At 62.3% G+C, this 22,116-nt stretch overlaps 1 protein-coding gene across 6 annotated transcripts; it reads left to right on the forward strand.

The window, feature by feature from the left end:
- Positions 1-7,253: 7,253 nt before the first annotated feature.
- Positions 7,254-21,972, forward strand: FGFRL1 (fibroblast growth factor receptor like 1). 6 transcript variants are annotated; one of them, XM_078002835.1, is made up of 7 exons: positions 7,254-7,607; positions 7,930-8,177; positions 17,290-17,562; positions 18,683-18,763; positions 18,862-19,146; positions 19,493-19,846; positions 20,082-21,972. In XM_078002835.1, exons 2-7 carry the CDS (start codon positions 8,099-8,101, stop codon positions 20,522-20,524), a joined length of 1,515 nt encoding a protein of 504 aa, XP_077858961.1. In that variant the 5' UTR covers positions 7,254-7,607; positions 7,930-8,098; the 3' UTR covers positions 20,525-21,972. The 6 variants fall into 6 exon arrangements, with proteins under 6 accessions (XP_077858961.1, XP_077858959.1, XP_077858962.1 ...); XM_078002833.1 differs by having other exon boundaries at positions 8,083-8,177; XM_078002836.1 differs by having other exon boundaries at positions 7,254-7,576.
- The last annotated feature ends 144 nt before the right edge of the window (positions 21,973-22,116 follow it).

Here is a 22,116-nt window from a genome sequence, read left to right on the forward strand (position 1 = left end):
GTCGTGATACACCCACCTCGGCCTCCCAAAGTGCTGAGATTACAGGCATGAGCCGCCATGCCTAGCCCCAGGAAATCTTTGCATCTACTTATGACCTGGAATACCCCTCACCCCTTCAAGATATCCCTCCTTTTAGGCCAAAACCAATGTATAACCTCCATGTTTTGATTTACAGTCTTGCCTGTGAATTCTATTTTCCTGAAATTTACCCCTGCCTTTAAAAACCCTTGCCTGCATGCCATCTGGGAGGCCAGCACTTAAGCACGAGCTGCCCTGGTCCTCCTTGCTTGGCGTCTGTAAGGAAGCACCCTCTTGCCGCCTGCTGCAAACCTCGGTGTGGACATTGGTCTCATTGTGCTGGGTGAACAACCCTAGGTCAGCGCATTGACAAATTAGCTTTGCATCTCTGCATGAACCTCCCTTGATCACGATGTAGTTTTTTTTTTTTTTTTTTTGAGACTGAGTCTCACTCTGTCACCCAGGTTGGAGTGCAGTGGTGCAATCTCGGCTCACTGCACCCTTCACCTCCCAGGTTCAAGCAATTCTCCTGCCTCAGTCTCTGGTGTTGCTGGGCTTACAGGCGCGTGTCGCCACACCTGGCTAATTTTTGTATTTTTAGTAGAGATGGGATTTCGCCATGTTGGCCAGGCTGATCTCAGACTCCTGACCTCAAGTGATCCGCCTGCCTTGACCTCCCAAAATGCTGGGATTACAGGCATGAGCCACTGCACCCGGCCTTCTTTGTCTTTTTATTACAGACAAGGTCTCACGATGCTGCCCATTGTGGACATGAACTCCTGGGCTTAAGTGGTCCTTCCATCTCAGCCTCCCAAGTAGCTGGTACTATACGGGCATCCCACCGCGCCTGGCCATATTTCTTTTGAGTAGTATCAGTGTGATACATCTTTCCCTATCCTTTTAACATAATTGTGTCTTTATATTTGATGCGTGTTTCTTCTAGGCAGCGTGTAGATGGGTATTGCTTTTTTTACCCAATCTGACAATCTTTGCCTTTTAGGTGGGATGTTTAGAATGTTTACATTTAATGTGATTATCAATATGGTGGGGTTTATTTTTTATTTATTTTATTTTTTGAGACGGAGTTTCACTCTTGTTGCCCAGGCTGGAGTGCAATGGCACGATCTCGGCTCACCGCAACCTCTGCCTCCCAGGTTCAAGCAATTCTCCTGCCTCAGCCTCCATAGTAGCTGGGATTATAGGCGTGTGCCACCACGCCCAGCTAATTTTGTATTTTTAGTAGAGACGGGGTTTCTCCATGTTGTTCAGGCTGGTCTCAAACTCCCGACCTCAGGTGATCCACCCACCTCGGCCTCCCAAAGTGCTGGGATTACAGGCGTGAGCCACCGCGCCGGGCAATGTGGTGGGGTTTAGATCTACCATCTTGCTATTTGTCTTTGACTCATCTCATTTTTTCTTCTCCCTCTTTCTCTGCTTTTTTGGGGGGTTAATTTTTAAATTTTATTTCTGTCCTTTGTTGTCTTATTAGCTGTAATTCTTTATTTTAATGGTTGTTTTCAGATTTATACACTTTTTTTTTCTTTTTTCTTTTTGAGACAGAATCTCACTCTGTCACCCAGGCTGGAGTACAGTGGCGCGATCTCGGCTCACTGCAACCTCTGCCTCCCAGGTTCAAGTGATTCTTCTGCCTCAGCCTCCCAAGTAGCTAGGACTACAGGCACATGCCACCATGCCCGGCTAATTTTTATCTTTTTAGTAGAGATGGGGTTTCACCATATTATCCAGGCTGGTCTCGAACTCCTGACCTCATGATCCGCCCACCTAAGCCTCCCAAAGTGCTGGGATTACAGGCGTGAGACACCGCACCTGGCCTACTATACATTTTTAACTTGTCACTAAATTCAAGTGATATCATATAACCTCATATATAGTCAAAGAACCTTACAACATTACATTTCCATTTTCCTTCCCAGACATTGTGCTATTGTTGTTACATATTTTAATTTTTCGTATGATATAAACCCCACAATACATTATTTTTGCGTTAATCAGATGACTATCAAGGCAGGTGGATCACCTGAGGTTAGGAATTCAAGACCAGCCTGACCAACATGGTGAAACCACATCTCTACTAAAAATACAAAATTTAGCCAGGTGTGGTGGCACGCACCTGTAATCCCAGCTACTTGAGAGGCTGAAGCAGGAGAATCACTTGAACCTGGTATAGAATGAGACCACCACTTCTCCTGTTGTCCTTCCCAGCTTTTCCCCATCTCCCCTTTTCCCTAGGTTATAAGACAGGAGAAGGGAGAGAAAGCAAAAAGTTGGAAAGAAACAGAAGTAAGATAAATAGCTAGACAACCTTGGCGCCACCACCTGGCCCTGGTGGTTAAAACAATAATAATATTAACCCCTGACCAAAACTACTAGTGTTATCTGTAAATTCCAGACATTGTATGAGAAAGCGCTGTAAAACTTTTTGTTCTGTTAGCTGATGCCTGTAGCCCCCCGTCACGTTTTCCATGCTTGCTTGATTTATCATGACCCTTTTACATGGATCCCTTAAAGTTGTAAGCCTTTAAAAAAGCCAAGTATTTCTTCTTCAGGGAGCTCGGCTCTTAAGATGCTCCGGGCCGAATAAAAAACCTCTTCCTTCTTTAATCCAGCGTCTGAGGAGTTTTGTCTGCGGCTCGTCCTGCTACACTGGGAGGCGGAGGTTGAGGTGAGCCAAGATCATGCCACTGCAGTCCAGCCTGGGCGACAGAGTGAGACTCTGACTCAAAAAAGAAACGCACTCCTTATACTCACTCATTTAGTTGCCGTTTATGGTGTTCCTCATTTCTTTGTGTAGATTCGGTTTTCCATTGGGTATGACATTCCTTCTGCTTGATGGACACCTTAGACACTCCTGCAGGTGATTCTTTTACTTTGCTGTATCTGAAAACAGCTTTGTTCTTTCCCAACCTCTGTCTCCTCTCCTTTGGGGACTCCAATTATACCTGTATTTCACCACTTGAAGGTGAACCACAGTTCACTGATGCTCTTTCCATTTTTCTAGTCATTTTTCTCCATTTCATTTGGACAGTTTGTATTGCCATGTTTTCAAGTTCACTGATCCTTTTTTTTGCGAGAGTCTAGCTCTGTTGCCAGGCTGGAGTGCAGTGGCGCGATCTTGGCTCACTGCAACCTCTGCCTCTCGGAGGCGATTCTCCTGCCTCAGCCTCCCCAGTAGCTGGGAATACAGGAATGCGCTGCCACGCCCACCTAAGTTTTGTATTTTTAGTAGAGATGGGTTTCACCATGTTGGCCAGGTTGGTCTTGAACTCCTGACCTCAGGTGATCCAAGTGCCTTGGTCTCCCAAAGTGCTGGGATTATAGGCGTGAGCCATGTCGCCCGTCCACACTGATCCTTTTTTTTTTGCAGTGTTCCATTAATCCCATCTCATGTATTATCTCTCTCAGACACTATTTTTCATCCCCAGAAGTTCGATTTGAGGCTTCCCCCCCATCTTTACTTAACATATTGTCTTTCCTTTCCTCCAGCATCTTCAACATATGGAATATGATCACAGCATAAGTGTGTGTGTGCTGTCCTCTACTTGCCCTGTCACCTTTGTCATTTCCAGGTCAGTTACTGCAACCTCTGCCTCCCGGATTCAAGCGATTCTCCTGCCTCAGCCCCCTAACTAGGGCTACAGGTTACCTGCCACCATGCCCGGCTAGTTTTTATATTTTTAGTAGAGATGGGGTTTCACCATGTTGTCCAGGCTGTTTGTGAACTTCTCATCTGAAGTGATTCGCCCTCCTCGGCGTCCCAGAGTGATGGGATTATAGGCGTGAGCCACTGTGCCCGGCCCCAGGTCAATTTTGATTGATTTTTCCTATCTCTCCATACGGGTCATAATGTCCTGCCTCTTTTCATGCCTGGGTTTTTTTTTTTTTTTTACTGGATATTCAACATTTTGTATTCTACCTTGTTTGGCTCTGGATATTTTTGTGGACCTACACATACATTTGCATTCGTTTCTGTGATGTGATTAAGTTACTTGGAAACTGTATGGTCCTTTTTTTTTTTTTTTTTGAGGCAGGGTCTCTGTCGCACGGACTGGAGTGCAGTGGTGTGATCTTGGCTCACTGCAGTCTCGGCCCCCTGGGCTCGTGATTCTCCCACCTCAGCCTCCCCAGTAGCTGGGGCCACAGGCACACACCACCACATTTGGCAACTTTTTGGATTTTTGTAGAGATGGGGTTTCACCATGTTGCCTAAGGTAGTCTCGAACTCCTGGGCTCAACTGGTCTGCCTGCCTTGGCTTCCCAAAGTTCTGGGATTACAGGTGTGAGCCCCCACATCTGACTCTGGGTCTTGTTATTGAGTGGTGTTTGTTGGGACCTGAACTGTATTTAGTCTCATGTTGATGCTTCCCTACTACAAGGTGAGAACTTCTTCCTGCTCTAACGATGCTTCCCTGCTCTGGCTGCCGGACACAGGGACCATCCCCAGCCTTGCGTGGGCTCTGATCCTGTGAACTCCAGCCCCCTGCCTGGCCACCTCTATCTTCCCACTTGAGGGAGACGCAGGTGGCTGCCTGAGTTCCCTTTCTCTACACCGTGCCCGGGGGTGGGCGGGACAGTCCTCGCTGCTGGGTCGGTTCCCCTCTCTCCAGCACCACGGTCCTCGGTTTCGTGAGCCCAGTGCCTTGAGTGCTGCTTTTACATCTATTTGTCTGTTTTTTTGGTTGCTGCAGCTTAGAGTGTGTAAGTCCAACCCCTGTTACTTCATCTCCATTCTCAGCCAAGCCCCCTCCACCCGCCTGTCCCCGTCAGTCCCTATACCTGCTGTCCCTGAGATGCCGCCTCTGTGAGGCCTGACGGGCTCTCCCCCAGTCCCGCGTCTCCTGCCCCGGGGCAGGTGCTGTCGCGGCCAGCGAGGATCCGTGCGAGCGAACCTGCGCGCGAGGAGCTCACCGGGGCTGGGCAGGTGGCTACAAGAGCCTGTCTCCCTGCGGTCACCCCATAGGGTTGGCTGAGGATGGGGCCCAAGACCGTGAGGGTGGCTGACCGCCCGAAGTTTCAGTTTTAAGGGGCAGGACGTGCTTGCGCCGGCCCCTGGGCTCCGCGCTCCGCGCCGCCTGACCCGAAGGGGCGTGGGAGCCAGCAGTGCCCAGTCCCTGTTCCGGAGGTGGGCGAGGGGCGGGGGGCTTCCGGGGGACGGGACCTGGGCTGGGACGTGGTGGGCGGAGCGAGGAGAGGAGGGAAAACGCCTCGGGAGCTGCAGCACAGCCGCCACCGCCAGAGGGCAGCGGGGGCCCGCACGGAAGGTCCCCGGCCCCGCCCCGCCCACCCCGGCCCCGCCCCGCCCACCCCGGCCCCGCCCCGCCCACCCCGGCCCCGCCTCCGCCCTCCCCGGCCCCCCTTCTCCTCCCAGCCAGGCCCCGCCCATCCCATCCCGGCCCCGCCCCCGTCCGCCTCGGGCCCCGCCCAGCCCCGTCTGCCGCTCCGCCCCTGGTCCCGCCCAGACGTCTCGGCCCCGCCCACCAGGGGGCTGCGCCGCTGCCCATGCCCCTCCCACTGCCCGCCTCATTCGGGCGCCGGCACCTGCCGGCCTGTCTGTTGCCTGCTTCTACTCTGCACACTCGCAGTCACCTTTCCGCACACCTGTCCCCTTTCCACGCACCTGTGCCCGGCAGCCCGCACACCTGTGGGAGCGCTGCCTCCTCGCCAGCCGTCCGGGGAGTTCAGCGCTGCTCTCCCACGGGCGTGGGACCGCCCCACCCACCTGTCCGTGTCCGCAGAGCCGGCCGGGAGGGCGGCAGGTGGGCCCCGGCGCTGCTGGCTCCTTGTGGGACAGTGCCGCGGCGGGGGCGCAGGACGTTCTCCTGCCGGGAGGACCACGCAGCGGTCCCCGGACCCTTTCCCCGGGTGCAGAGCGGCGGCTGTGCCAGCAGGGGCAGGACGGGCGGGCCGAGCGCACCTCCATCCGCCCTCGTGACGCCCACGTTGGCCCAGACACGGGATTTGGGGTGGAGGACGCTGGTCTGGGAACCAGCGGGGTGGAATGGCCGGGTAGTTCGGGCCTTGAGGAGTCCCAGACCCTGAAACTGGCACCCCCCACGCCCCGCCCAGCTCTCCTCGGCCTGGGGACACCGGCTGCCAGGCCTCTCCAGTTTCAGCCTTTCCTGGGAGGGCTTCCTGGAAGAGGCGGCTTCTGGCCCCAGAAAGAGAGGCTGCTCCGGGGGATAGATGCGGTGCTGGGGTGGTGACTCCGCGGAGTCGAGGGTGTGACGCGGGATGTGGGCAGGCCGTGGGGTTTGTGTTCCAGGACTGGGAGACAAGACGAGGGGAGGCCATGGGGCGGTTGGAGGTGCGGCCTGGGAACCCGGCGTGCTGGACTCTGAGCAGGGACGGCAGGCGAGGCGCGTGGAGGAAGAGCCGCGAAGAGCTGGGCGCTGTCTTCTCCGCGCCTCCGTTTCTTCATCTGCTCCTGGGGCCGCCTGCCCAGTAGCGGGGATTAAATCGGATGTTGACGTCTATTATGATGATTAATGTTCTTGTCATTCCCGCCACTAGCAGGTGAGAGGCGGGGAGGCCTCGGGTGGGAACATACCTATGGCCAAGGGAACGAGGTAACCCAAGCGCCCCGGAAAGGACCCCTGCCTGCATCGCCACGGCCGTCCCCGCCTACCCCGTCCACATCAGCTCCGGCTAGGCGAGGCCCTGCTTCTCCCTTCTGCTCCCGAAGACCACCCCGGGGCGCAGACCTGGAGGCCTCGGAGCGCCCGCGGCCGTCCCGTCCGCCCCATTCTGAGCAACCAGAGAGCGGTCTAGGCCGGGCACGGGGCTGCGCAGAGGGGCTGCGGGCAGGGCCGGAGCCTGCTCTGGGGGTCGCGAAGGTGTCCCGAGAGTTGGGGACCCGACCGGGCGAGCGCGGGCGCAGGTGTGGTGAGGACGCGGCGGCCCTCGGCCGCTCCTGGGAGCTTGCGGGGACCAAGGGCGCGCGGGCGGGGCCGGGGGCGCGGCGAGTCTCGGGCGGGGGCGGGGCGGGGGCGGGGGCGGGGCCGGACCCGGGGAAGCCGCCCGCCCGCCGGCGGGGACGTCCGCACCGCGAGGGTTAAGGCCCGGAGCCCGGCGGGGCGGGGGCGGCGTGCGCGCGCGGATTGGGGAAAAGTTTGGCGGCGGGGCGGGGCACGGGGCGGGCCGGCGCGCGCGGATTGGCCGGAAGTTGTGCCGGGGGCGGGCCGGGGTCCGGGCTCGGCGCTCGCTCCGGGAGAGTTGACAAAGCCCCGCAGGGAAGGACGCCTCGCGGCGCAGCGCCCCGGGCCCCTCGCCCCGCCGCCCCGGGACTCCGGCCCAAGCCCCCGGCCCTGCGGACTCGTCCCCGCCGCCTGCCTGGTCTGGGACCCCGCGCCCTGAGCGCCCGAGCCCGGACTCCGACCCGGCCCGAGCCTCCCGCGCCCAGGTAGCGCCGCCCCGCCCCGAGGCCGGGCCCGGGGGCGCGGGGCGGCGGGATGCGGCGCCCGGGGCGGCGATGACCGCGGAGCGCACGCCGCGGGCCTGGCCCTGACCCCGCCGCCCGCCCGCACGCCGAGCCCCCGCCGAGGTGAGATCCCGGCGCACGGCCGCGACCCCAGGTGGGCAGACGGGGGAGGGCGGGGGTCCGGGGCGGGGAGGGGAGGGTTCGGAGCCCCAGCTGGGCACGGGTCACGCGCGCCGCCGCCGCTCCTGCGGGCCCCCGGCCTGTCCCGTCCCCGCCCCCGCGCCCCACGTGGGCCCCCCCAGCGCAAATTTGTCCGCTAATGGCGCAGGCGATTATCTGCGGGGCGCTGGGTGTTGTGTGTCCTGCGGGCAGGGCCGGAGTTACAAGCGCCAGGAATCCAGACGGTGTGTGGAGGGGGGGCAGCGGGGGAGCCCGGTAATTAGTGTAAACCCTTTGTCTGCCTTTGATACCCACAGCTTCTCCCCGCCGCGGCTTCCTCCGCCTGGAGCGCGGGCGGGGAGGGCCTGTCGGGGAAGTGGGGCCAGACCCCTGATCCCCGCGGCCCAGGACCGGGGAGGGCGGTGTCTCCCACTTCCACGCTTTGGTGACGACGCCCCCAATGCCCCCAGGTCCGGACAGACCGAGATGACGCCGAGTCCCGCGTTGCTGCTCCTGCTGCCGCCGCTGCTGCTGGGGGCCCTCCCGCCGGCCGCCGCCGCCCGAGGTGAGTTCTGGCGCCCAGCCCAGCCAGCCTGGCCTCCGCCAGCGCCGCCCCCTTCCCGCCCGGCCCTGAACCCTGCCACAGTGCCCGCCTGGCACGCGCCATGCCCCGCCCCTGCCGCCCCGCTCGCCAGGCCCCCTTCCTTCCAGGGTCCCCTCACCCATGGGCTGTCCACAGCGCCCAGGCGGCCTCCCCCAGCTGGCCGGAGGAGTCCCTTTCACTTGTGCTTGCTGGCCAGGTGGGCTCTAGCCCTGGCCCCCAGGACATGCTTCTGGTCTTGCAAACACTTTCACCCTCCTACCTGCAGTCCAGGGCAGCTGATCACCTGTGGATTCTTGGGGAGTGGGCGGTTTGTGGCCACAGTGGACCCAACTAGGACTCTGGGAACCTGCAGAGACCCCCATGGAGGCCAGGATGGGCTATGAGAGATATTGGTGATATACTGGGTGTCTGGGACTGAAACTGACCCTCAGACCCCCAGTGTCCCAGCCACTGGGCACACACCAGACCTAGCTGTGTGCCCTGGGCCTGCCCAGCCCCAGGCAGGCAGTGCAGGGCGGCTGTGTGGACAAGTCCCCAGAGCCGGGACGCACCCCAGGACTGTGTGCCTGTGGGCACCCGCTGTACCGGCCTGGTACGTCCTCACGCCACTGATAGCTAAGTGGCAGCCATGCCACGGGACCCGGCTCCAGCAAGGGCATCCGGAGCCGATGGGTGATGTGACCCCGCAGACTCATGCCCGCCATGTTCCAGGATCCGGGCACAGCGCTGGCTGCCCCCATGGCTAGGCGGGACCTGTGGCCAGGCCGGCCCTTTGGGTGTGTTGACCACTCAGGATTGTCCGCGCTGTGTCCACCAGTCCTGAGGCTTCGCACCCCTCCCCTGCCGCCCAGCAAGTGCGCCGCATCCAACCTGGCCTTATATGGGCACGTTCGGGTGTTGGATGGCGGGCGGCGGCCAGGTGGGCCTTATGCCACAGCACCCCCCCACCCCCCTCCTGCCCACATGGGCCTGGCTGAGCGGCTGCTCTGAGGGCCCGGCAGCGTCCTGGGCTGTGTGGGCACTCAGGCCATACTGGGCGAGCCCCCACCACCGCCAGTGGCCTGGGCTTGCATTCTCTTTGATCTGTTTGGCCTCCCCCATCCCTGCACCTGCCTGTCCTCTGTCCACTCGGCCAGGGAGGCTCTGGAGGCCTCTGTCCTGCCATGGTCGGTGGCTGGGGCTGAAGCTGACTGGTGGATGGCCGCGGTCACCCATGGCAGTGGGTGGCAGAGCCCGCCTCTTCGTGGAGACACCCCAGCGGCCACCCCCTTCGCTTTCGTCCTCCTCAGCTGCGGCCTTGGGGCCGAGGATATCCAGCCCTGGCTTTGCGTGGCAAAGGCCCTGGCGGCACTGTGGAGCTGAGATTGAGTGGCTTTCCAAGGGCAGGGGCCTCTGTGGTTTGGGTGGAGGTGGGGAGGAGGTTCTTCCGGACTGTGCTGATTTTCCTAGCATGGACTAGGGCGCCAGGTCCATCCAAGTGTGTTTCTCCTGCTCTGAACAGCCCACTGTGCACCTTCGTTAGGCCAAGGACCAGCATGCAGAGGGTTTGGGTTGTTTTTGAAAAGCCATTTCCCGCTAGGTCATAAGTTCTGGAATCGGCACATCGCTAGACTCGGATCATATTTTAAAAGTTCCTCTTTTCCCAAAGTTTCACAATCTTGGTGGATTTGTCTAAAAACTGCTTTTTTTTTTTTTTTTTTCCAATTTGAAAAAAGATAGGAATTGGCTTTCTCCCTTTCCCTTTTATTTCTCACAGTGGGAACTTGAGAGTTTGTGGATGAAATACCTTTTACGAATAATTCTGAAGGAAGTCGTTTCAGGGCTTTCTGAGAAGTGCCACCTTTGAACTTTTGCAAGCATGGCCTTGGGGACCAGCTCTGAGCGGCCTGCCTAGGAGGCCACTCCCCTCTCCTCTGCACCCGGCCAGCTGCTGTGGGCAAGCTGAGCCCTGACCCAGGTGGGCAGGGTGCCTGTCCAGGGGTGCCCCATGCCTGGGGGGTGGCGTTGGTCAGGGTTGGCTCCCTGTGAGGGCAGGAGTCTGAAGGGTGTGTGACTCGGGGAAGCAATAGCCGTGGGTGCACGGTGCTGACCTCGGCCCCCAGCCAGGCCTCAGGGCCCTCCTCCCTCACCCCAAGCCCTTCCAGGCAGTGACTGGCCAGTGTGTAGCGGGCTGAGGTGGACGTGTGGGAGCTGGGCCCAGCCCCTGCAAGGTGGGGAATCGGGCCAGCCGCCCCGTTTCCATCTCGGGGCCCCACTCCTGGAAGGGAAAATAAATCACTGTCCCCTTGGGGGAGGGAGGGAGCAGTGAACAAAGTCGCCTTTGGCTGGGCCTGGAAACGCCGACCGCAGACTCCTTTATCCATTGTGCGGGAATCAATGGGCCTCCGGGCTCCCTTTCAGCCGCAGGCCCCGCGCTGCGGCCCTGTCGAGGGGAAATGTTGGTTTTTCCCCAGCCGTGGCCTCCAGCCCCTGGCTTGCCCAGCCCTGGCTCAGGAACCATGGCCGCGCTGGGAGAGGCGGGCTGTGCCCACAGGCTGGACCCCCGACTGCTGCATGCTGGCCCTCTCTGCAGCCTGAGCTTGCTTCTTGGCCCAGGGTGGACTCCTTTGCCCCATCTGGGCCTCTGCCGGTGACTCCAGGCCTGGTGTATCCAGGTGACAGCCTCAGCGGGTGGGTCAGCACAGGAGGGAGAGGTGTGCCCACACCCCTTTCCCCAGAGGCCTCCTCTAGGGCTGCCCTCCCTGCCTGCCTGCCTGCCACTCTCCCTGGCAGCCATCCCTGGAGCTGCTGGTCAAGCCCCAGGGTGTCTGGCTGCCCTCTGCAGGCGGCTCCAAGGTGGGCCACAGCGCCAGGGCCCACGGTCCAAGATGGCTGGGGTAGAGTGAAGCAGGGGATGGGAGAGGAGGGGTTTCATGGGCCAGGGCAGGCCTAACAGGAGAGGTGGGTACCAGTCCCCTTGGAGCAAGTCAGCGTGAGTGGGGGTCTCCCTCTAGGACATTGTCCCTGTGTGGGGCAGGGGGTGCCGCCCATCTTGGCAGAAAGCCCAACCACTTTTCTTCTTGCCTGGTGCTGTGAAGGGGCTGAGGAGTGAACATTGGCTGAGCAGTGACAGGGAGGAGGGAGCCGGGCTGCTGCCCTGGTGTGCGGCATGGGGCCCGCTGGGCACAGTGACACCCTCTGGGCTACTAAGACTGTGAGCCCCAGGAGCACGGGGTCCCTGGGGAGCTTTGTCCAGGCCCACCAGCCAGTGGCTTTGGGCCCCTCCTCATTCCCTGTAACCTTCCTGCCCTGTCCCCAGTGGTGACCGTAGGGCTTGGTCTGGAGCACAGTACCACACCCCAGGGCATCACTGTGTGTCCCAGAGAGGCTGGGTGGCTGTGCCCTGTGGCCTGCAGGGGCCTGGGGAGCTGTAGTGGACAGGCCCAGTGCCCTCCTGTCCCCAGCCCTGTCCTTGAGAAGTCTGCCATGTGAGTGGGAGCAAGGGCCCCTGGCCTGGTGGTGGTGCCCAGTGTGCCTGGGCTGCTCAGTGGTCACGGCAGCCCCACCAGGGGGCCAAGAGCCCTGGCAGGGGGCAGAGCATCAGCTCACCCCTGATCTCTGGCCTCGGGGGTTCTGGGATCAGGAAATGTTCTTGTTGATGCTTCTTAAGTGGGGAAGGGCTGCTAAGGTCTTCAGGCAGAGCCCCTCTGGGGAGTTCCGGGCAGGGGAGGCCTGGGGACTGCAGCCAGGCAGGCTGGGGTTTTGAGGTGGGGGTGGGGGCATGAACCGGGCCGGGCCTGGAGAGGTCTGGACTGGGATGGCTACGGAGGAATCTTTGCCTGTTTCAGCACTGTGCAAGGTTCTCTTCAGGGCGTGGCACCGCCTCACAATGCTCTGGTGCCCGCCCTGTGCCCTGGCGTGTCAAGAAGGGGGAATAGTGCCCTGGGGCTGGGGTTGCAGAAGGTTCCACCTCAAGGCTTCCAGAGGAGGCCTCCCAGCCTGCTGACTCGCTGGGTGCCCAGGGCTGGGCAGCGTGGTGGGGCACAGCTTGTGGGGTAGCCGCCTGTGCTGCAGGCCCCCAGGTCCCCGCACATCCTCTGGGTCTGCTCCCTGAGGGCCGCCTGGCTAGCTGGTACTGTGTGTGTCCTGGGTCTGTGCATGCGGGTGCACATGCGTGTGCCTGGGCGTCCCAGGCTGGAGGAGAGCCTGGCCCTGGCACCTGATGGGCAGCAGGCTGTGTAGCGGTCACCTGTGCTGTGGCTCCTGGGGGCGGCCGCTCTTGCATTTGGCTTCCTGGGGAGGGGATCGGGCCCTGGCACTAACTCTGGAGTTTCCCACTCACTCCTGCCCTGGGTGCCCCTGGGGGCCTGGCACAGCCACATAGTGGCCATCTGTGGTGGAGGCACTGTGTCTCCTCTTGGTGACCGGTGGGGGGCTGCCGGCTGCAGAAGGCTCAGCACCTGGATTGGCTCTGCACCCCCTCAGGGGTCTGGCACAGTGTGTCCTGATTCCCTTACCCTCCCTTCTGGTCAAGGTGAGCCCCCTTCCCCAGGCCACTCAGCTTCTCCAGGAGGACATGGGGCCTGGCCACCTGCACCCCATGGCCAGGTCCCTGACCAGGCCAGAGAATTCCTCCAGCTGGAAACTCGGGGCCATGCAGGGCCCCCCAGTTCCCAGGCATCCTCGCTCCACTCTGGCCCCGTTTGGCTGCCAGGCCACTCTTGGTCCAGCCCCTCCATGCGGGGAACTTAGGGTTGGCCGGTCAGGGCTAGGGTTGAGGGGACCACACAGCCGGCCCCTCAGCGGTCAGCTCCACCTGCCCCTCCCTCCCTGGCGCACCGTGGCTTGGTCTGTCCCCACGGACGCCACACCCTGCCATGTTGTCAGCTAGCATCTGCCCCTGCTGCGGTGGACGCTCCTTCCTCAGGAAGCCCCCGTTGTCCCCACTGGGTCAGGAGTCCTGTCCGACCGGGGCCAGCATTGCCCCGGGCTCTGTAGAGGGGCGGACACCACTGGCTTGGGCTATAGAGGCATCCTGGGAGGTGCAGGTACACTGGAAAGTAAGAGGAGGCCGTTTCCTGGTCCCAGCTCATGTCTGCTCGTGACAGAGGGATCATAACACTGCACGTGTGTCTGTGCCTGGGCGCCTCTCCTTACGCTGAGGGCTGTGTTCTGGGGAGCACCCCCTCCTTGCTCCCTGTGGGAGCCAGGCCCCATGGGGAGGAGCTGCCGTGGCCTCAGGAGGGAAGCTGGGCAGCCCTGGCCATGAATCCTCTGTACCTGCCCTGGCTGGCCACCACCCCCCTGCCATTCTCCCTACAAATGCCCACCGAGTGTCTGCTGTATGCCAGGCCTCGGGACACCGCGAGCACGGGAGAGGGGCTTGGGTGTGGGTTTGGACCATGTGGCCAGGACGGGCCATTCCAGAAGAGATACTGGAGACCCCGAGGAGCTGCGGGGTGAGGGACGTCGGAGAGGGCACTCCAGATGAGGCAGGTGTGGGGAGCTGATCTGAGGGCCTGTGAAGACGGGGAGGGGCAGGCCGCAGGGGGTCCTGCCTCTGTCCCTCCGGACTGCAGCTTCCTCCCCTCCATCCCAGGGCCTGCCCACCTCCACCCTTCCTGGGCCCTGGGAAAGAGGAGTCTCTGTGTCTGGGGATAGTGTGTGTGTGACAAAGCGTGTGGGCAGGGCGGCCTCTCTGGGCCTTGCTGCTGTGGGAAGCCCCTGTTCCTCCTCCTTCCCCAGTTGTGTTTTTTACAGCTGGGCAGGGGTGGCGGGGTGGGAGGGGTTGGTGGCATCCCCCTTCTTGGCCCACCGCCTCCGAGTCTAGTCCTCTATACCTGACAGCAGTGAGGCCCTGTCTCAGACTCAGTTTACCCTCATGTCTGGCTCCCACGTGGCCCTTGGTGTCCTGCCTGTGCTGGGGGCCTCTTGACTGTGGCCAAGTGTGTGCAGGGCAGGGGCTGTTCTGGAGGAGGAGGCTGGGGGGCATCTTGGCGGGGTGCAAACCCTGGAGGTGGCACGGCGCCAATGTCATGCCCAGCAGAGCCCCGGTGCTGGCTCCCTGTATTTCTTCCTGGCTGCGGTGCGAGGCGGCCAGTCTCCCCACCAGGTACCTGTGCCCTCAGGTCCTACCTCAGTTTCCCCATAGGCTGCGTGGGTTGGACGCCCGTCCAGGTGGTGTGGGCTTGCCTAAACATAAAGCCCAGGCCGCTGTCCTGGCACGCTCATTTCCCAGGAATCTGGGGGGCTGGGCTTCCTCCTGGTCAGGCCCTCCTGCGGGGGTCTTGGGCCTGCAACAGCAGGGTGTCCAGGGAGCCCAGGTGGGGGTGGGATGGGCCTGGTGAGGGGGACGGAGGGAGGCTGTTTGCTTTAGGATAAGGCTGGCTCCTCTGGACTGGCTGCCTCCAGCCGTGCCTACAGCACTTGCAGGCCGGCCTCGGGGGCCACGCTTCCGGCCAGCCGGCAGTCATTTGGCTCTGCCCCCTTTCTCAGCAGTGACCATGGGCGGGGGTCCCGCCTCCCTGTCTGTGCCTGTCATCCCGCACCTCCCGCATGCCTGTGGGGGCCTTTACCTCCCCAAGCCTTGCTTGTGTCTGCCTGGGGCAGGGTGGGGGCTGGGGCCGGAGGTAGCCCCTTCCCAAAGTGCAGCTGGGGCTTTCAGCCTCTGAGGGGGGCTCCCTCCCGAGATGGGGGGGCTGGGTCCGTGTGCCCCCACCCAGGACAGGGCCGGGCACTTGCTCTCTTGCTCCTTCTGGGCAGTTGTGTGGGTGGGCACTCATGTGCATAGATGAACATGCTTGCACGTGTGAGACCTGCGCCCAGGTAGCCCCTCAGGAGGCCCAGGTACCCCTGCAGGCTGTGGGCCACAGGAGCTGGGCTGGGCAGGGGCCTTGGCCACTCCCTCTTGATCCCGGAGGCCCTGTGGGTGGTGGGAGTTCGGGCAGCGACAGGTGCTGGTGGGGTCAACCTGGGGTGGGTCTGGGACCTGGGCAGGCTGGGAAGGGGTCAGGAGTTCCCTGTACTGTGGGCCCTGCAGCCCCTTCCTCCCCGGGACACATTTGCCAGAGCTGCCCCCAGCCCTGGGCAGCTTACAGAACCACACTGAGGGGGAGGTGGGCTGGCAGCCCCCACAGCCGCCATCTCATTTCCTCTCTGGGGGGTTACAGGGAGGGTAGGGAAGGAGGGGCTTCAGGGCTGGGGCCCATGGCCAGGGTGGGAGGGTCCTGAGTTGAGGGAGAGATACAGGTCAGAGGAGAGACCCCCACATGTTTTCTCAGAGAGGCCAGGGACTGCTGTGGGCCGGGTGGGCCTGGGCTGGGAAGAATCCCTCCCTCCAGAGCCTCAGCCCACCCTTTGTGTTTCTGGTCACAGTGGGGAGGCTCCATGTCTCCATGCCCAGCCCCAGCGGCCGATGATGCCTGTGGGATCAGAACCCGGAGGCCCTGGGCCGTGCCCCCTGTGCTATCAGCGCTGATTAGGCCTCCAGAGAGGTGATAGGGATTCTCTGTGGGGGTCCCTGTCCCCAGACCTGGGGGGTGAGATTGGGAGCTGCTACCTGAGTGTCTGAAGACGCCGGTGGGAGACGTCACGGGGCCACTGTTAATTGCGTGTTGGAGAAACACGCGGCCCCAGGCACTGTCGAGATGGCTTGGAGCAGCTGCTGCCTCTTGGTGTCTCTGCACCCAGCCTGGACACTCCCAGACAGCAGTGGCTGCAGTTCGGGAGGGACACTGTCACCCATGGGCTGGCCAGAGGTGCCCTGGGAACCGTGGGGTGCCTGTGGCCACCTCTCAGATGCAGAGAGCAGTGAGTGGGCTGCAGTTGCTGCTGCAGGACTTGGGAGCAGCACGTGGGGAGTGGGGCGTGCGGGGCCCTCCTCTCCCAGGAGCTCCATCCAGGCGCAGGCCCTGCGGTGCTCTGAGTTTCTGAGGCCTGCAGGGTCTGTGTGTTCCAGGCTCATCTTCCCGGCTGGCTAGGCACTGCCCACTGGGGCCGGTCACACACAAACAGGGCCCTGGCCCTGCCTTCCAGCTCAGAAGCACCCAGGCAGGGGACGGGGTGGGGTGGGGACCCGGGCAGGGGACGGGGTGGGGTGGGGACCCGGGCAGGGGACGGGGTGGGTTTCTTTCTGCCAGGAAAGGAGGACTTGGCTTCTCCACGTGGGGTGGGACAGAGTGAGTGGCCATGTGGAGCTGCAGCCTGTCTGCTCCTGTGGGTTTCACAGGCAGTGGGGGGACATACCGGCTGCCAGGTACAGCCTCGGGGCTGCCAGCCAGACAGGATCCAGCAGTGCCCATGGCCAGCCCCAGCTACTGTCGCTCCAGAGGCTTGCCCTCTGACCCTGGGGCCTTGGGGTCATGCCCCCTCAAGGCTAAGGTGCCTGGCAGGGTAGGGCCCTTGGGGTGGGCAGACAGACCTGGGCATCTGTGGTCCCTGAACTCAGGTCTGATACTGACAGAGACGTGGGTGCTGCACAAACTCTCATCCACACAGTGCCCGTGCGCAGGCGGTCTGCTGTGCCTGATTGCGTGTGGATAGCTGTGGGGTCGCTGGCCTGTGTCCAGGCCCGGCTGGGCCCTGGGCTGCTGGTTGGGTGGGAGTTGGGTGAGGGGCCTGGAGCCTCTTTGGGACCCACCAGGGCCCCCATCCCCCTGCCGCCCTTGTCCTTGGGGGGCCGCTGTCCCCTCTGACCTAGGGTATACAGCTGCTTCCTGTGTGACCAGGAGGAGCCCCTGCCCTCTTGGCTGGTGGGTTTTGAGGGCTACCAAGCATAGCTGTTTTGCATCCTCTGGGGACCCTACTCCCCTCTCACGTCTCAAAGAGCCGGCCTCTGGGACCACAGAGCCGCCCCGGCCGTGAGAGGCTGCTGACGTGGTGTTCAGTGGGCCAGTACTCAGGGGCTTTGGTGCATGTAGGCAGCTGAGGCCTGGGTCGGGGGCACTGTGCCTGGGCCCCTCTACTCACCTTGGGCAGGCGACCCAGGTGGAGCTCAGGCCTGAGGTCTGTGCTGGGCCATGGGTCCCCTTTCGATCCCCCTTGGCTCTGGACCCCAAGCCCCTCCTCGTTGACTGTTCCTTGGACCCACCCGCAGGCCCTCCCAGGATGGCGGACAAGGTGGTCCCACGGCAGGTGACCCGGCTGGGCCGCACCGTGCGGCTGCAGTGCCCTGTGGAGGGGGATCCACCACCATTGACCATGTGGACCAAGGACGGCCGCACCATCCACAGCGGCTGGAGCCGCTTCCGCGTGCTCCCCCAGGGGCTGAAGGTGAAGCAGGTGGAGCGGGAGGATGCCGGCGTGTACGTGTGCAAGGCCACCAACGGCTTTGGCAGCCTGAGCGTCAACTACACCCTTGTCGTGCTGGGTTAGTCGCTGCTGCGGTCAGAGGTCATGGGCTGGGTTGGAGCCAGGCAGGGGCATGCAGGAGGGCGGACAGGGACACACCTGGGGCCTGAGAGTCAGCCAGCCCCGGGCAGAAAGCCTTCCTTCGGCGCCCTGCCCTCCCTCTGCTGACTGCACCTCTGCCACCATCCCCCAGGCTAGGCTCCTGTCCCCATCAGGCTCCAGCCTCTGGGCCTTCCTCCGGGCGGAGGGCGGCGGGCAGCGGGCGGAGGGCAGCGGCCGGGAGCCGCAGGCCATGGTCCCACAGAAGGGCTGGGGCCCGAGGCCTTGGCAGGGTGTGCCGGCCGTCGGCTGTGACTTTGAGGCTCAGGTTTCGGAGTTCAGAGGAGCCGCGGGGATGCCTGGCCTTTCTGTTCTCTTCTGCGCCTGGGGCCTGGGTGCGGGGCTTGGACAGGTGTCCAGAGACACACCCTCCATACCTAGGGACCAGGCACCCCGCCTGCTCTGCTGGGCTCCTGGGTGTGGGGCCCTCCGGTGGAGCTCCTGGAGCTGGGCTGGCCCGTTTCTGAATGCAGGAGGCTGGCCCAGGCCCCGGCAGGGTCTGGGGGTGCGGCCTGAGACAGCCTGGTCCTGGGCTCAGTGGAGGAGCGGCTGTCACAGGGTGGATGGAGGGGACATTCCACAGCACGCCCTGCCCCTCCAGATTGTGTGGAATGGGAAAACTGTGGCTGTCCCCCCACCCCCACCCCACAGTCCTTTCAAAGGCAACGATGACCGAGAGGTATGAGAGTCTCGTCTGTTCACCAGCCCTTGGCCCCTTGATGTAGGCTAGGGTTACCGCAGCTGCTGGCCGGGCCCGGCTCCCTCCTCCCCAGGGCCTGCAGACCCCCCGGAGCCAGAGTGGGGGCCAGCCCTCCAGCCCCACCCGTACCCGTCAGGATCACCTGCGCCTAGTGTGGGCCAGCGGCCCTTGCCCAGCTGTCCCTGGGATTCTGGGCTGTGGGTGTGTAGTGCAGCCCCCTGCCTGGGTGTCCAGGACTGTCCTGGCTGGGGCTGGGGGCACTAGAGGCCATGGGAGAGTTGGGGGTGCTCCTCAGGGCCCCCCTCACCTGCCCTCCCTGTGCACCTCCGTTTCTCTGCAGATGACATTAGCCCAGGGAAGGAGAGCCTGGGCCCCGACAGCTCCTCTGGGGGTCAAGAGGACCCCGCCAGCCAGCAGTGGGGTGAGCAGGGGACTGCCATCTGCCAGGGTGGGGGGTGTCTGTCCTGGCCCCTCGGCCGCTTCCCCATCCTCTGACCTCCATGCCGCCCCACCCCACAGCGCAACCACGCTTCACACAGCCCTCCAAGATGAGGCGCCGGGTGATTGCACGGCCTGTGGGCAGCTCCGTGCGGCTCAAGTGCGTGGCCAGTGGGCACCCTCGGCCCGACATCACGTGGATGAAGGACGACCAGGCCTTGACGCGCCCAGAGGCCGCCGAGCCCAGGAAGAAGAAGTGGACGCTGAGCCTGAAGAACCTGCGGCCGGAGGACAGCGGCAAATACACCTGCCGTGTGTCGAACCGCGCGGGCGCCATCAACGCCACCTACAAGGTGGATGTGATCCGTGAGTGTGGCCTGGGGCGCTGGCGGGCCGGGGGTGCTGGTGGGGTTTGGGGGCTGGTGGTCTAGGGGCTGGTGGACCGGGGGTGCTGGTGGGGTCTGGGGACTGGAGATCTGGGAGCTGGTGGACCAGGGATGCTGGTGGGGTCTGGGGGCTGGTGGGCTGGGGGTGCTGGTGGGGTCTGGGGGCTAGTGATCTGGGGGCTGGTGGGCAGGGGGTGCTGGTGGGGTCTGGGGGCGCTGGTGGGGTCTGGGGGCTGGTGGGCTGGGGGTGCTGGTGGGCCCTGGGGTGCTAGCAGGTAGAGTCTGGCGGGGCCCAGGAACCATGCCCACGTGCCGTGTTCCCACAGAGCGGACCCGCTCCAAGCCCGTGCTCACAGGCACGCACCCCGTGAATACGACGGTGGACTTCGGGGGGACTACGTCCTTCCAGTGCAAGGTGCGCAGCGACGTGAAGCCGGTGATCCAGTGGCTGAAGCGTGTGGAGTACGGCGCCGAGGGCCGCCACAACTCCACCATCGATGTGGGTGGCCAGAAGTTCGTGGTGCTGCCCACAGGCGACGTGTGGTCGCGGCCCGATGGCTCCTACCTCAATAAACTGCTCATCACCCGCGCCCGCCAGGACGATGCGGGCATGTACATCTGCCTGGGCGCCAACACCATGGGCTACAGCTTCCGCAGCGCCTTCCTCACTGTGCTGCCAGGTGCGCGGCCACCACGCCACGCCATGCTGGTGCCCGGACCTGCCCCCTGGGCCCCGCATCCCACCCACCGGGTGGGACCCCACCCTTCCCTCCTGGGCTGTACAGGCTGGGTCATCTGCCAAGGGAGGGCAGCCCAGGGGTGCCGTCTCCATAGCCCTCGGGATGGGTCTGGGGTACTCTTCTGGTCTTTGTGCCGGCGTTCCCCTCGCCACCTCCTTTCCTCTCACTCTTGCAGACCCAAAACCGCCAGGGCCACCTGTGGCCTCCTCGTCCTCGGCCACTAGCCTGCCATGGCCCGTGGTCATCGGCATCCCGGCCGGCGCCGTCTTCATCCTGGGCACCGTGCTCCTGTGGCTTTGCCAGGCCAAGAAGAAGCCATGCACCCCCACTCCTGCCCCTCCCGTGCCTGGGCACCGCCAGCCAGGGACAGCCCGTGACCGCAGTGGAGACAAGGACCTTCCCACGTTGGCCGCCCTCAGCGCTGGCCCCGGTGTGGGGCTGTGTGAGGAGCATGGGTCTCCAGCAGCCCCCCAGCACTTGCTGGGCCCAGGCCCAGTTGCTGGCCCCAAGTTGTACCCCAAAGTCTACACAGACATCCACACACACACACACACACACTCACACACACACTCACACGTGGAGGGCAAGGTCCACCAGCACATCCACTATCAGTGCTAGATGGCACTGCCTCTGCGGTGGGCGCATGGGGCCGGCCAGACAGGCAGGCTGGGAGGCTGGAGGACGGTGCTGCAGACGAAGGCGGACCCGTGGCGAGGAGGAATGGCCAGCACCCCGGGCGCTCTGTGTGAGGCATAGCCCCTGGACACACACACACAGACACACACTGCCTGGATGCATGTATACACACACATGCGCACACACGCTGCCTGAACACGGGCACACGCAGACATGCTCCCGGAACGCATACGCATGCGTGCACATGCGCAGGCATGCTGCCTGGACACACAGATATGCTGCTCAAATGCATGCACATGCACACAGACATGCCAGAACATACATGGACATGCTGCCTGGACACATCACACACATGCACAGATACGCTGCCTCGACACACACATGCATACACGTGCAGATATACTGCCTGGACACACACACGCAGATATGCTGCCTGGACACATCACACACATGCACAGATATGCTGCCTCGACACACACATGCATACATGTGCAGATATACTGCCTGGACACACGCAGATATGCTGCCTGGACACATGCACACACATGCACAGATATGCTGCCTGGACACACGCACACACATGCACAGATATGCTGCCTGGACACACGCACACACATGCACAGGTATGCTGCCTGGACACACATACACGCACAGAAATGCTGCCTCGACACACACACATACATGCGCAGACAGGCCGCCTGGACACACACAGGCAGTTATGCTGTCCGGACACGCACACATGCAGATACGCTGTCTGGACACACACGTGTGCAGTTATGCTGCCTGGACACACGCACACACATGCGCAGATATGCTGCCTGGACACGAGCAGATATGCTGTCCAGACACGCACACACATGTGCAGATACGCTGCCTGGACGCATGCGGACTGAGGTGCTTTTCAGAGGGTGTGCTGCGAGGCCCGCAGTGCGTGTGCAGTGAGGCTCATAGTTGATGAAGGACTCTCCCTGCTCCACCGTCACTCCCCCACCCCTGCCCGCCTCTGCCCTCGCCTGGCCTTCGCGGCTATTTTTGCCACCTGTCTTGGGTGTCCAGGAGTCCCCTACTGCTGTAGGCTGGGGCTGGGGGCACAGCAGCCCCAAGCCTGAGAGGCTGGAGCCCATGGCACTCCCACCGCATTCTCCCCCTGCCAGCGAGAAGGAGCCTTGGTATTTATATTTAAGAAATGAAGATAATATTAATAATGATGGAGGGAGGGCTGGGTTGCAGGGACTGTGCTCTCTTCTGGGGCCCGGGACCCGCCTGGTCTTTCAGCCACGCTGATGCCTGCACCCCGTCCAGGCCAGGCACCACCCCCCACCCCACTGTCGTGGTGGCCCCAGATCTCTGTAATTTTATGTAGAGTTTGAGCTGAAGCCCCATATATTTAATTTATTTTGTTAAACATGAAAGTGCATCCTTTCTCTCCAGGCTGGTGTTTCTGCCCGTGTCTGTGTGTGCATGTGCATGCTCGTGGGTGCTCACATCTGTGCTTGTGTGTCAGGCCTGGTCTCTAGAACCAGCAGCCCAGCCCTCCTGGAGTCCCCTTGCTGGGCCGGAGCCACAGGGGCCGA

The sequence above is a fragment of the Macaca mulatta genome, chromosome 5 (assembly GCF_049350105.2).
Source record: "Macaca mulatta isolate MMU2019108-1 chromosome 5, T2T-MMU8v2.0, whole genome shotgun sequence".
NCBI lineage: Eukaryota > Metazoa > Chordata > Mammalia > Primates > Cercopithecidae > Macaca > Macaca mulatta.